The following is a 13,160-nucleotide window of genomic DNA, read 5'->3' on the forward strand; positions in this document are numbered from 1 at the left end:
TGAGAAAATTTCCAGCTAAGGCTTCTAATCATTTTTCCCTTTTGGAACAAACCAGCAGACCTGTCATAGTTGTACATTCCCCTATTTCAGTGGAAACTCCTAGAGTAATGTGGAAAAAACCGAATTTCATTTCAGAAACACAACTAGCAGCATAAAAAGAAAATAAGCTTTTGCTTTAGGAATATCTGCACTAATTACATAGGAAACCTTCATCAGGTTTCTGATCTCTGACTTCTATAATCAAGGCATGAAGTCCAGCACTGCCCTTCTACCTCTGCACTTAATAGACCTGTATGATAAAATCGCATCTAAATTATTCACCACGCACCTCAGTGGAAGACAATGAAATTTTTGTAGAAGCAATTTATAACTTTCATATTAAGCTCAAGACTTTCATTTTTAATCATGTTAATGAACTTGCTTCACTATTTTTGTAATATCAAAGGCTAGGCGAGCTGATGAAAGGAACAGAAAGTACAATTACAACTGAAACTAAAGTTACTGTCAGTCAAAAGGAGACTGAATTATCACACAGTGTTCTGTTGTACATCTTCAGTAAAGAATACTATTCCACAGGTACCTCTGAGCCTTGCAGAGTACTGTTCTGTACAGTATCTTGAACATGATTATTTTAAATGTGCAGTCACCAATCTGCACAATGACCTTCAAAGATTTATCTAATAATACATGCTAGCGCCTAAGAAAAATATTCTTATAATTAAAAAATTCAGTTATCCTTTGGTATTTATAATGCATTTTCAAAATTGCTGTTTATAAGAACAGTGACCCAGTAAACACTCTAAATTACAAATAACAGGGTAATCTAGAATAAATCATTCTGCTATAAAAGATAGTGTCTCTAAATGTTTTGACCATCCAGATACCACAATGCATGTGCTGATACTCCTCTGAAAGTCATCCTGTTTCCTCACATCTCAGGTATATACATCATTTTTCTGAAATGCCAGGCTACTGATTACACTAAACAACAGGATGGAGATCTAGCTAAATACTCTGTTTATCCTGATACCACTATTTTTGTTTTACTGCTGTGCTCCTGCCTAATAAAGAACATGAACATTTTATTAAGAATTTTCACGAAAACTTGAAAGGTTTTTTGGCTGTCTTGTTCTGCCGTGTACAAAAAAACAGAACTGGGAGAAAACAATCACAAGAAGCTATTTCTTCCAGATACTTTGCTAAATCTTTTCAGTTTAATAGAAAGGGTACAGAGGGATCATAAATTAAGTACTCTGTTTATAGATATCTGTTCTGGGATCTGAAGAAAAGAGAGTATTGACAAAATACTTTCCACTATATTGCCCAGTTTCCAAATCATTCCTGATCCATCAGCTTCTTAGCCCTGGAGAGATTGCTGTAAATTTCAGAATGAGTCTGAACACTGCCATGAAGACAAGTGACCACTTCATTAATCTGTTCAAGAGCTGAATCAGATGATTCAGTAAAGAGTTCTCACTGATTCAAATAAAGAAACTCTCTTAGATTTCCCTATGCAGCTATAACAGAGATTTTTTTTTTCAAAACTGATACACAACACATATAAATCAATGTAATTTTTGTAATACAGACTTACTCATTTAAAACAGGTATGTTTGCAAAAGCTGAACCATTGTGTTGGTATTATCACCTGAAATCTCATTTACAGTATATATTCCTAATATTTACCTATTTATTTTAGTTAGAAAATACATGCAACCATAGTTAGAAGCATGACAACAAGTGCACTCCACAAGTTCCCTGACAGCCTGCTTCGAGACAAAGCAACTGCGCAAAAACCATTTTTGAAAGCTTTTATTGATGATTCTACAACTTTATTTTTCCCAACATTTAAAACAGTAACAGGCAGAGAAAGTGTTTTTTTTCTTTTCCTAAACAACATATGCAGAGACACCACCATATTAATGTCAACTGACAATCCCAAGGAAGACTAGTAAAAATAATGAAAGGAAAGATCTAGTAAAAAAAAGGAAAGATCTTTTCTACTGCCACTGGCAGGCAGAACGATTAAATTGCACAACAGAAGTTCAAGAACCCATTTAGATAGCACCCATAAATGCAGTTCACTGCCTGAGAACTCAGAGAATGTCAGGCAGTACAGGTTATTAGCAAGCAAATGAGGCAACATTCCAATTAAGACCAATACTCTCCTTAGGTAATCAGACTCAAGGCACTGACATCTATTCAGGCTGACATAATAAGAAAGTCAGGTTAAACAATTCCGGCAAATAGCAAATGTGTTTGCATTTCCATCTGAATGTACTAGAGCACCAAGAGCAGAAAAGTTAAACAAGAAAAACTTTTGCTACACCCCTACCTTACTATATTTAGAGCAAAAAATTATTCGTAAAGGGAAGAGGGAAATGTAGATATTTTCTCAGGTGTGAGTTCTCAGGTTCTTGGAAAGTAAGTGGAAATCACAAAAATCTGCTACATTCAAAAATCATGGTACTTGTATCCAGGAGTCTAACAATTTAATTAAATAAGTTGTAATTAATTTTAGAAGACCTTAATTACTGGCGTTGGGTTAACATTTCTTAATTTTCTAGTTTTCTGATTAAAAAAAAAAAAGCAGAAAACAAGTCACTCCAAGTGAACAAAGACAAACTTCAATTGGTATAAAAGTTTTACTTGTATAGTCACAGAAAACTACTCAAAGGAATATTATGCATTGCTAATATATTTGGTATGTTTGTAAAGCATCTAAAAAATGGTGTATTTGAGACAGGAATAGCTACTTAAGAGATGAATTGCAAGGAACATTGCCATGGAAATTGAATATAACAACTATTCATAGGCAGAAAAGAGTTGCAAAGCTCAGTGGCATTTCAGGAGATTGACAGCAAGTTCTCTGTTAAAGAAAAACCTACAACAGCACAAAAAGTGCACACTGATATGACAACAGCATCCCCTTACTAGCAACAGATCCATTACTCTTATAGAACATTACTCTTACAGAAAAAATCACATTTACCAAAGAGATACTCTAAAGATGAAAGGTTTTAGTAATGTGCATCAACACAAAAGACTGATGAAAACTATTCTCTCCAGATTCTCCTTCATTCTGCTGCAAACTCCAGAGGAAAAAAATAATCAGGTGGTCTTAGCATCTGTGTTAACAAACTGAAGTGCTGATGTCTTCTCCCAGTGATAGGATGTGTGGGAACAGTTCAAAGCTGTGCCAGGGAGTTTTAAACTGGACATCAGGATGTATTTACGTACTTTAGAGGATAGGGAAACATTGAACAGTCTTTCTAGAGAGGTGGTCAATGCCCTAGAGCTGTCACTGTTCAGAGGCATTTGCTCAATGTGCTTCATAACATGCTTAAATTTTTGGTCAGCCCTGAAGTGGTCAGGCAGTTGGACAAGATGATCACTTGTAGGTCCCTTACAGCTGAAAGAGTCTGCTCCATTCTATTCCATTGCCTCCAAATCTTACATGAATCACTACAAAAATAGAAAACTAAATCCAGAAACATGTATTTTTTAGCAGCAAAAATCTATGCTATTATATGATTCTTCCTAAGCCTTTATATATCAGCTTTGGTATTGAGAGTATATTTGGTATATCTGAGTCTGCCATTACTTGCTATTGCACCAGAAATACATGACAATAATTGTTACCCCATCACTGAAAAACAGGATATCTGAGCTTCACAAATGAGCCAGCAAGTGACTATGCCTATGATTAAAGATTTACACACCATTTGATAAAATATATACTGTGGAAGAAAAGGCTTTCCAATTATATAAGATTATTTATGACAAACTGGCACTGCTTAATGAAACAAATCATGGCGATATTTTATTTGGTGGTATCTTTTGGAGATATTTAATTCAGTTTTAACTTCAGTGATTTTGGAAGAACTTTCACAATGACAGAAAATAACACAGCCTATTATACAATGGGAATAGCACAAATAATTAACAGGCAACCAAGCATTGCAGATCACCACTAAGTCTGCCAAGGGAAGGGAAGGAAGATATAGTAATAACTCATGCAATGTTATTCAGTTATAAAAACCTATTCATTATTCTTTCATTTTAAAGGCTAAGCTTTCCATTAGTATTCAGTAAGGGGAGTTATGTGTTAAATAATTCAGCTGTTCTTTAAAATAACATTTATCTTAGAAGAACAGAGCTCAGCAGCTGCCCTTCGTCCTTCCCTCTAAAAATCCCAGTTCCACACAAATGGACTTTATTTCTCATCCAAAATGAGAGCATGGAGGACTACCAAACAGAAATCAGCCGGAGCCAATGCAAAAATGTAACTGAGCTCAGGAGGCAAACACAAACCACAAGATTTTAAATTTTGATACAAGCTTTCCACAGATGTTAAAAATCTGTCCTTAGGCCTTCCTAACTGATGGCCAGCGAGTCTTCATTTATTTGGCTAAAGAAAATAATTCCTTCATCCTTTCCCAAAGCAAAGGAAAAGCAATAGTTTTACTCAGCAAGAAAGCTGGTTATTAGGAGATTACTAGCATAAAAATTAGACAGTCTGAGATATTTAGCAAAAGTACAATTTACAAGGTAGACATGAAAAGTAATTTCACTGATGAGTGGACAGAGGCCAGAGAGTGAATTCTGCCATCAGAAATTTCTGAGATTTTCTTTAAAAACATACCGGCTGGTAACCTGCAAGTGTTCTAGAACAAATGTTAGAAGTTTCCTGTTTAGAAGCAACATTTAAAAAAAAGGACTGAAAGCTTCCAATCCTTACACAAACATTTGGACTCTGTTAATAAGGCATGTGGCTTTCACCTTTAAACGAACTCACTCTTTGTCTGGGGCATGATCCCAGGCTGAAATCCCTGTCCATGAAGTTTACTGCTGCTCTGTCTTACTCCTACTTAGCACTTACCTTTGGGCCCTGCTCTGCCAACCTGTTACAGGTAGAGGAACCAGAAAGTTGATCAGATGGAATAGAGCTGATTAAGACATATGGGAGTAATAGTGATAGGATCTTAAATGGATAGACAATGATGCAAGGAAAAGAAGTGTCAGAGAGAAGCAACAGAGAAGGGAAATCAAAAGGAATGAGGAAAGGGCTGCTGGATAAAGAGAGTGCATGAAAAGAAAAAGAGTAAAGGAAAGAGTACAAAGGGAAGAAGAGAACCAACAGTAAGAAGATATTTGTCTCTTGCAATGGAGTTGTTAAGAGTAGGATATGTTAATGCAGAAATTGCTTAAGAACCACACCTCCCATCAAGCTACCTACAAGTTATTCTTAAATCATAAACGAGGCAAAAACATCCATCACGTCCACTAAATACACTCCTCATGATCTGTCAAAGCTTTCACACTGAGAAGGGAAGAAATCAGAAGGAGATGGGATGCCTCAGCCATTGCCTTTCAACTGTCACTGTGAAATGAAAACCTTTATATACCCTGAGCAATAACCAATATAAGTAACTCAAGTAACCAATGAATTAGGAATAATAATGCTCAGTTATTCTGATCTTGCAAAATAAACTAACCTGCACAGGCAGAAAACAATCTCCTTACTCCTTAATGTTTCTACCATCATGAATCACAGTGCAAAATAACTTCTGCTTCAGGAACCTTGCTATTCTAAGTAAGAATTTAGATAGGCATACTAACAGAAGAAAACAAACTTTCTTACATCTAACTGAAACCCTAGGTTCAGTAGAAAAACTGTTTCAGAAGTCCCTTTTCATTAAAGCATACCAATTTCTCAAAACTGGACTAGAGGCACTTGATGCCAAATCTCTTCAAACCAAAGAGAAAAGTGAAAAAACCAAGAACTCTTAGAGGCTAAAAGCATATTCACAGATAATCTTGGATATTTTTAGTTTTATTGCAAATCAGAATAAAACCAAACTTCAAAATAACTAATATCCTTTCTTCATCCATATTGACTCCCAGTAACAGTGCTGCCTGTAGCTAGCAGGGAATATCCATATACTCAGGACTGGATGCCTTTGTCTGAGACCAGACAACAAGAGGAATGCCTCTGAGTGAACAAGGGCAGAGGGGAAGGGAAACTCAGAAAAGACTTTCAAACATTATGAGCTAATAAGCTCAACTCTCCTTGTATTAAATAGTTAACTTCTGCATTCTTCTTCACCTACCAAAAATATGGTACATGTGGGCAATTTTCCCCAAAGAATTTTCTGCCTGTACGTGTTGACATTCTGTTTATGCTCCTCTGCTGCCACTTCATTCTTCTTTATGATTATTTTGCTTCAATTCCTGTCTACATTTGGATACTCCTCAAAATACACACTGGATTTCAGGAGCTTCCCAAAAGATGTTCTTGAATTTCTCTGATCTTCTAAAACTCAGCTTCATTTCTGTCTATCCTTTTTTTTTTCTGCAAGATCAATTTTGTCAACAAATATGGTTCTTAATTTTCTTCTGGATTTGTCATGGTCTCTTAACTTGAGACAAACAGGTCTTATAAAGGTCTCTAATCCTCGCAATAACCAAAGTTCAGGGCTTTACACCCCAATCAGCAACAGGAGGTTGTTGTTTTCTCTCTGAAAAGATCTAATACATCATGCATTCAACTACAACACAAAAATTACTTCAGCTTGTATTTTCGAGGGGTCATTTATGCACTGTTATACTGTTGCTCTTGTACTGTTGCCTATTTATTTATTCCCTCTGTATCACATAAAAAAGCCATCTCTATCAGCTTCATCCTTTTCAGTTATTCAGCTTTAATGCTTCTTTCCCAAGTAACAGGTCTACAATAATATTTTTCACCCTAAATATATTACTGTAGTGGAAAACCAGCACAATTACTTATACTTACTCAACTAAGAAAGTCATTACACTGAGAAAACTGCATATTGCTCCATCAAGGAAAATCAGCTTAACAGAAGCAACAAACTTATATTCCATAACTCAAAAACAATATTAAAATTTGAACATTAAATTAAACAAATACATTAAAGATTAATAACCTTTATAGGCATTTATAAAAGAAAATTGGTTTAGTTGGGTTATAAATTTTTTAGTGTGCTAAGTCAGAAAACACAAATTCTAGAAACAAAACATATCAGATATTGATTTCCTGTAACAGTGACTAAGAGATACATTCTTCACCAAGATAATTTCAACTAGAAAAGGTAATTTCAAATTTAGCTGTAGTAACTCTGCTTAGCTTAACCTTCAATTTTCAGGGAAGTGCTTCTGAGAAACTTTTACAATTGCTTTAAATTGTAACAGCATACTAAGATATCATCAGGATTTCTTATGAAAGTGTGAACTCTCTTTAACCTAGTAGTTCTGCTTTAAATTGGAAATGGCTATGTATTACAAAAAAAAAAAAAAAAAGTATGTGGCCTAATTGCTTAGCTAGCTGATGTAGAACTTGAAATAGAGAGGTGTATCTTATTTCCAGATGGGAGAGCCATCACCCCTTGCCAAGATCTACAGTACAGGAAGACCAGGAAAAATATGTTTCAACTGGAAAAGTATTCACATGTACTTTCCACGAGTAACTGGAATGGTAGAAATATCTGACAAATTTGAGATAATTGAAAACAATTCCTTGCTTGATTCAGTCAACACTCTGGAGGTAAGGGATGCCATCCAGAAGGCCTCTGATAGGCTTGAGGTGGGCTTCTGCAAACATCCAAGTTCAACAAGGCCAAATGCAAGATCCTGCACCAGGGTCAGGACAAACCCAAGCACAAACGCAAACTGGGTGGAGAATGGATCAAGATTCTCTCCCTGGGGAGAAAGATTTGGGGGTGTTTGTGGACGAAAAGCTCAACAGAAGCTGGCAGTGTACACTTGCAGACCAGAAAGCCAATCACACGCTGGACTGCATCACAGGAAGCAAGGGCAGCAGGGCAAGGGAGGTGATTCTGCCCCTCTGCTGTCATGAGACCCCACCTGGTGGGCTGTGTCCAGCTCTGTGCCCCCCAGCATAAGAAAGACACAGACCTACTAGAACAAGCCCAGAGAAAGGCCACTGAGGCGATCTCAGGCCTGGAGCACCCCTCCTACAAAGACAGGCTGAAGGAGTTAGGGGTGTTTAACCTGGACAAGAGAAGGCTCCAGGGAGACCTTAGAGCAGCCTTCCAATATCCAAGAAGGGCCTAAAAAACAGATGGAGAGGGATTTTTGACAAGGGCATGTATTGACAGGACAAGAGAGAATGGCTTCAAAATTGCAAGAGAGCTGGTTTAGATTAGATATTCAGAAGAAATTCTTTATTATGAGGGTGGTCAGGCACTGAAACAGGTTGTCCAGAGAAGCTGTGGATGCTCATCCCTGGAAGTTCCAGGCCAGGCTGAATGGGGTAAAATGTGTCCCTACCCCTCTCTGGCAGGGGACTGGAATTAGATGATCTCTACAGTCCCTTCCAATTCAAACCATCCTATGATTTACAAGCTAAGAAAAAAGTCAAGATGGATGCTGCTACAGCCATGATCTATGCCAATATACAATACACACTGCAGTGTATCCACTGTATGTGATGCAACAGGAGTAGTAATAGAATGGATGAGGCCATGTTAGCTTGAGAACCACTTGCATTATATTTTCTGGTTGTCTGCAGTACTTCTGGTAACTTCTCCCCAGGCCACTCATATACTTTTACACTGGCAGACATGGCTCAAGAATTTATCATGTTTCAATTGCACTGAAACAACATGAGTCACAAATTTTAATGAAATTTTCATGTGTGAACATCTTTGAAAATCAAAATAACATGAGAGCTCAAATCAATGGTTAAAAGATTCAAGGAATGCATGCAGTCATAGAAAATTCTTCATTACTTAGCAGCACACATCCACAGTACATCTCTAAAAAGCCATGAGATGATTCCTGAAGGCTACCACCGTTGATTAGTAAGAAATCACACATACTACAAATGAGACAGCAACTAGTCAGAAACAAGACTGCAAAGTAATCCTGACCAAAACAAAGATTAGCTAGCGAGTAGATGGATGAGTGGGGAGGGAGAGTGAGAATTTCATTTGGAACTAAAGGGAGAAAAAAATCCATTCCTTATGCTACTTACTCCTGTAGGCTGAAATATCAGTCCATCCACTTCATGGCTAACTTCCCTGGCAAAGTTTCCTTCCAGGAGCTGTAGAACAAAAGAGAAAGAAAATCTTTTTCCATAGAGAAATGCACATCAAAGTAAGTAGCAGTGGATTATATGCCACTACTGCAATTGTTTGCCAGTAAACAGCTTATTTATGGTTTAACGTTAGAGCTTGAGAAATGCCAACGTCAACAAAGTAGCAGTTTCTACAAAGAATACTCAAGGCTAGAAAATCCTTTGTCAAAAAAGAAATACTTAGAAACCAAGATGATTCTATATACTAGAAAACTAAGAAATATCAATTCTAATACAGGACACTCCAGTCATTTGCAAATTAAAAAATCCATTTGTCATTTTAACACACAAGTAGAACTTTAGATTGAACTTGTTTCCTGAAAAATACTTCAGGGCATCATTTGAAATTCATGTTTGACAGACTTCCTAACTAGGGCATAAACCAGTAACACAGCTATATGACTGTAAAACCAACTCTTTGAATTAATTTGTATCTTGACTACAAATATTGAATATTCTACTTAATGCTTTCAAAGACTGTGAATTCTGTATGGAGGTAAATATACCCATCAAGATGAATTTACCAGAGAAAAAACCATCTAATTAAACAAACTGCTGAAACCAGCTAGTCAACAGTTAGGAGAATTGATTATATACTTCCATATTAAATTCTAACTTGCCTAAGGAAACGCAAATAACCAAGGAGAATTACAACTGACAAGTAATAGCAAAAATTAGGAGAATTACCAAAATACCTCTTTATTAATTTCTATTTGTTTTACTGTTGAAATGAAGACTCTGTCTGAAGTTGTAGATACTTTTAGTAATATTTGAATAACTTTGGTGTAAAAGTAACCACATGGTGATAAAACATAGCAAATACAGAACCAGTAAATCACAGTCAGTTTTAAAAGCATCATTTTGGCCTGGTTTGAAAATTTTGTACAATTTCCTTTCTAGAGCTCAACTTAACAACCTGCTGACCAACTTATTACTAAATTATTCAAATGAAGCCAATAAAATACAAAAGGAGCTGAGAACTAACATTTGTATCTTATTAAGGTTGTACAAGTAAAGGCAATGAAATTTTATGTTTTGTGGATCAAAAGCCTGTTGGACAAATACTTCAAACAATAATGATTCAACATATTTCACTTAAACCTGTAACTGTGTGCACAGAATGACTGATCATCTTGCTATAAAAAGCTAGCTTTTTCTCTTATCCAGTCATTAGCCTATATTTGAGCCTATATTTCCAACAACAAAGAAAGCTTTCACTATTCAGCTTTTAGATAAAATTTAACTGGAAAAAACACACTATGAGAGTACTCTCAAGTGGAAAAGTATTTTAAGAATATTTAATTCTGAGTAAGAAACTATTCAATGAAACAAAATTGTTCAGAAGAGAAAACCCATAATTGAAACTTGAAGCTGCCCCTTGCTGTTACAACCTGTTGCTGTCTTGAAATTTACAGCTGATGTTCACAATGTAATGCATCTGCTACCACATGACTACACAGAATAATAATAAAATAATCCCAAATTACTTCATAAATCTATTGTTAGTCTTTAACAATCCGTTGTTTTTATTAGAGCAATGAGTGCATTGGAAAAATATTTAAACACATGTCAAAAAGTTTTTTAAAAAATGGGGTTTTAAAATTTCTACACAAACTAAGTCTTCCATGGATCACTTGCAAGTCACTTAGCAGTTCCAAAACTGACTGGCCAGTCATCTGTAATAAGAGTATGCTTCAAACTTACAAAAATGCACAAGACTGATTTCATTAAATTCAGATACCAAAAAACCTCTCACTAAATAATGTTATATTAAGGAATAATGATATTTAAAAAACAAACAACAAAAAAAAAAAAAGGAAAGAAAAACAAAACAGAAACTTCTAATTAGTTAAGACTACATTTTATAAACTTCTGACAAGCTTATCCAAAGGCATTGATCAAAGTGGCAAGGAAAGGAATCAATCACCTCTGTTTCTGCCTCTGTTTTTGAAGTTGTTAAGGAAATTACAATTTGAGGAGACAGTTACTTCCGTGTTGGAGCTTACAGAACTGAATTATGTATTCCATCCCCCAAAAAAACTTAAGAATATAGAAACAATCTTCAAAGTTGGAGTATGTGCAAAAACAGAAAATAATTATCATGCTGTTTGGCCTGCAACTCTCTCCACTCTGGTGAACACGTAGTTTTAGAAAACTACATTCAAGTACTATTACAACTTGATAAATCAAGAGGAAAATATAAATTAAAATTTTTCCATTTCAGAAATACATTCTGGTACTTTTCATTCACTACTTAGACAGAATTACAAAATGTAAAGGAATCTGTCCCATCAAGCTCCCAACCAGTTTCAGAGTCAAACATGTTCTGTTTGGAGGTCCAAGTGTTTTCACTAAGACAGCTCCTCCCAAGTGTCAATTGGACATCAAAGACAAAAGGATTTTAAATCCAGAGCAAGCCTCAACAGATAACTACACTTCTTTGTACTCACAGTTATTCTGCTTTCGTTCTCATTATATCAATTACATGTACTTGAATGATAACACTCTCTCTAGAAAGGAATTTTGACTAGGAAGGATTAGCAACTGGGGGGAGGGAATGGAGGAAGGAATGTATATTTTCCCTGGAATTATTCCCATAAAAATTTTCTTGAGAATGAAACTATGCAAAGGTTGTCTGTGAACAGCAGAATACACAGACATTGAATATTGCAGATTTGGAATGACATGGAAATGAGCAGAAAAGGAATGTTTGACATACAAGCTAGTATTTTTTACTCTATAAAAGTTACATTTTTTCAGTTTATGAACTTCAAATGCAAATATCATGGTTCATCTTTTAAAAAACGTTGTTCAACGTTCCACACATTCAAATTTCTAATTAACTTGAACAGAATGGTCTTTTTTAACCAGCACCATGATAAATGGCACACCTGCTTGACTGGGATGACTGCCATGGATCAGATAAAGTGCAATGCATCTCAATGACATTTATAAAAAATGGGTAAATGATGCATGTGAACCAGCTCTTCTGGCATCCAATTCCATGTTGCCTCATGGCATCTAATTCCACCTGAGATCCACTTTGTTTACTCCTTTCAGCTTCCTTCTTCCCTGTGAACACTGCAATAAGCCATATACTCATATTACAGTTTATTATTTAAACTCTTCCTTTCATACTTTTCAACCAAATTTAAAATTATCCCTACATCTAATAACGCTTCTCTAAGCAAAAGAATGGTATATTGCATGGATTGAGTGGAGCTGTATGATGAGTAACAGGATTTCTCCTTGCTCCTTAACCACTGAGAAGAAGAGGAGCAAAAGAACACTAATAACTTGTGGAAGCTGATTTTGCTAAAACACTGAACCAGTCAGCAGTTCTTCTGTGGATAATTGAAAATTCATGCTTTAGAGATCTCTCTGTACTTATACCAACAAAGAAATCACTTTGCTCCTTCAGCAGGAAGTGGAGAAAATTTAGACAATGCTAGTAGGTTTTCATTAGTGTTTTGGTATTTCTGAGCCAAGACAAATAATTCTATGAGTCCAATGATATTATATTATTCATAAAATAAATAAGTCCAGCAGGTACTACTGTGCCTTTTCCTTTCCCTTACTAAAAAAAAAAAAAAAAATCTCATGGAAACACAACACAGTGTGAGTTATGAGGATTCTAAAATATAATGATGACTCTGCAAAGTCATACTGACTTTCAACAAAATAATTTTACTAAGGTCCTTTCACACACATCTCAATTATTGATCTCCTGTGTCACAATATCCAAATACTGCTAACCATTTTGACTGTATTTCTGATTCAGAACTGACACTGCAGCCTAGCCTCCTGAAATACTTGGGGATACAGAAAAAAATCCCTTTGAATGTTATAGTACAAGAAAAATACATGTCCCTTTTCCTTGCTTTTTCAATTTCAGAACTGCTATATGCTTCACTTCAAGTCAAGATAGGACAACTCTGCCTGCAGTCCCTATGGAGTTTTCCAGACCCACCTTCAAATTACTGATCATCTGGACCTGTTCACTCCACAGAGAGCTGTAACAGGGAATATACTTCACTCT

At 35.8% G+C, this 13,160-nt stretch overlaps 1 protein-coding gene across 1 annotated transcript in view; it reads right to left on the minus strand.

The window, feature by feature from the left end:
* The window catches only part of RNGTT (RNA guanylyltransferase and 5'-phosphatase), a 171,828-nt gene that overhangs the window by 81,768 nt on the left and 76,900 nt on the right, over positions 1–13,160 (minus strand). The window contains exon 12 of the mRNA XM_084202256.1: positions 9,020–9,088. Within this exon, the coding sequence (XP_084058382.1) occupies positions 9,020–9,088 (69 nt within the window). The remainder of the gene's footprint in view (positions 1–9,019; positions 9,089–13,160) is intronic.

This window comes from Fringilla coelebs (assembly GCF_963513975.1).
Source record: "Fringilla coelebs genome assembly, chromosome: 3".
In the NCBI taxonomy this organism is placed as follows: Eukaryota; Metazoa; Chordata; class Aves; order Passeriformes; family Fringillidae; genus Fringilla; species Fringilla coelebs.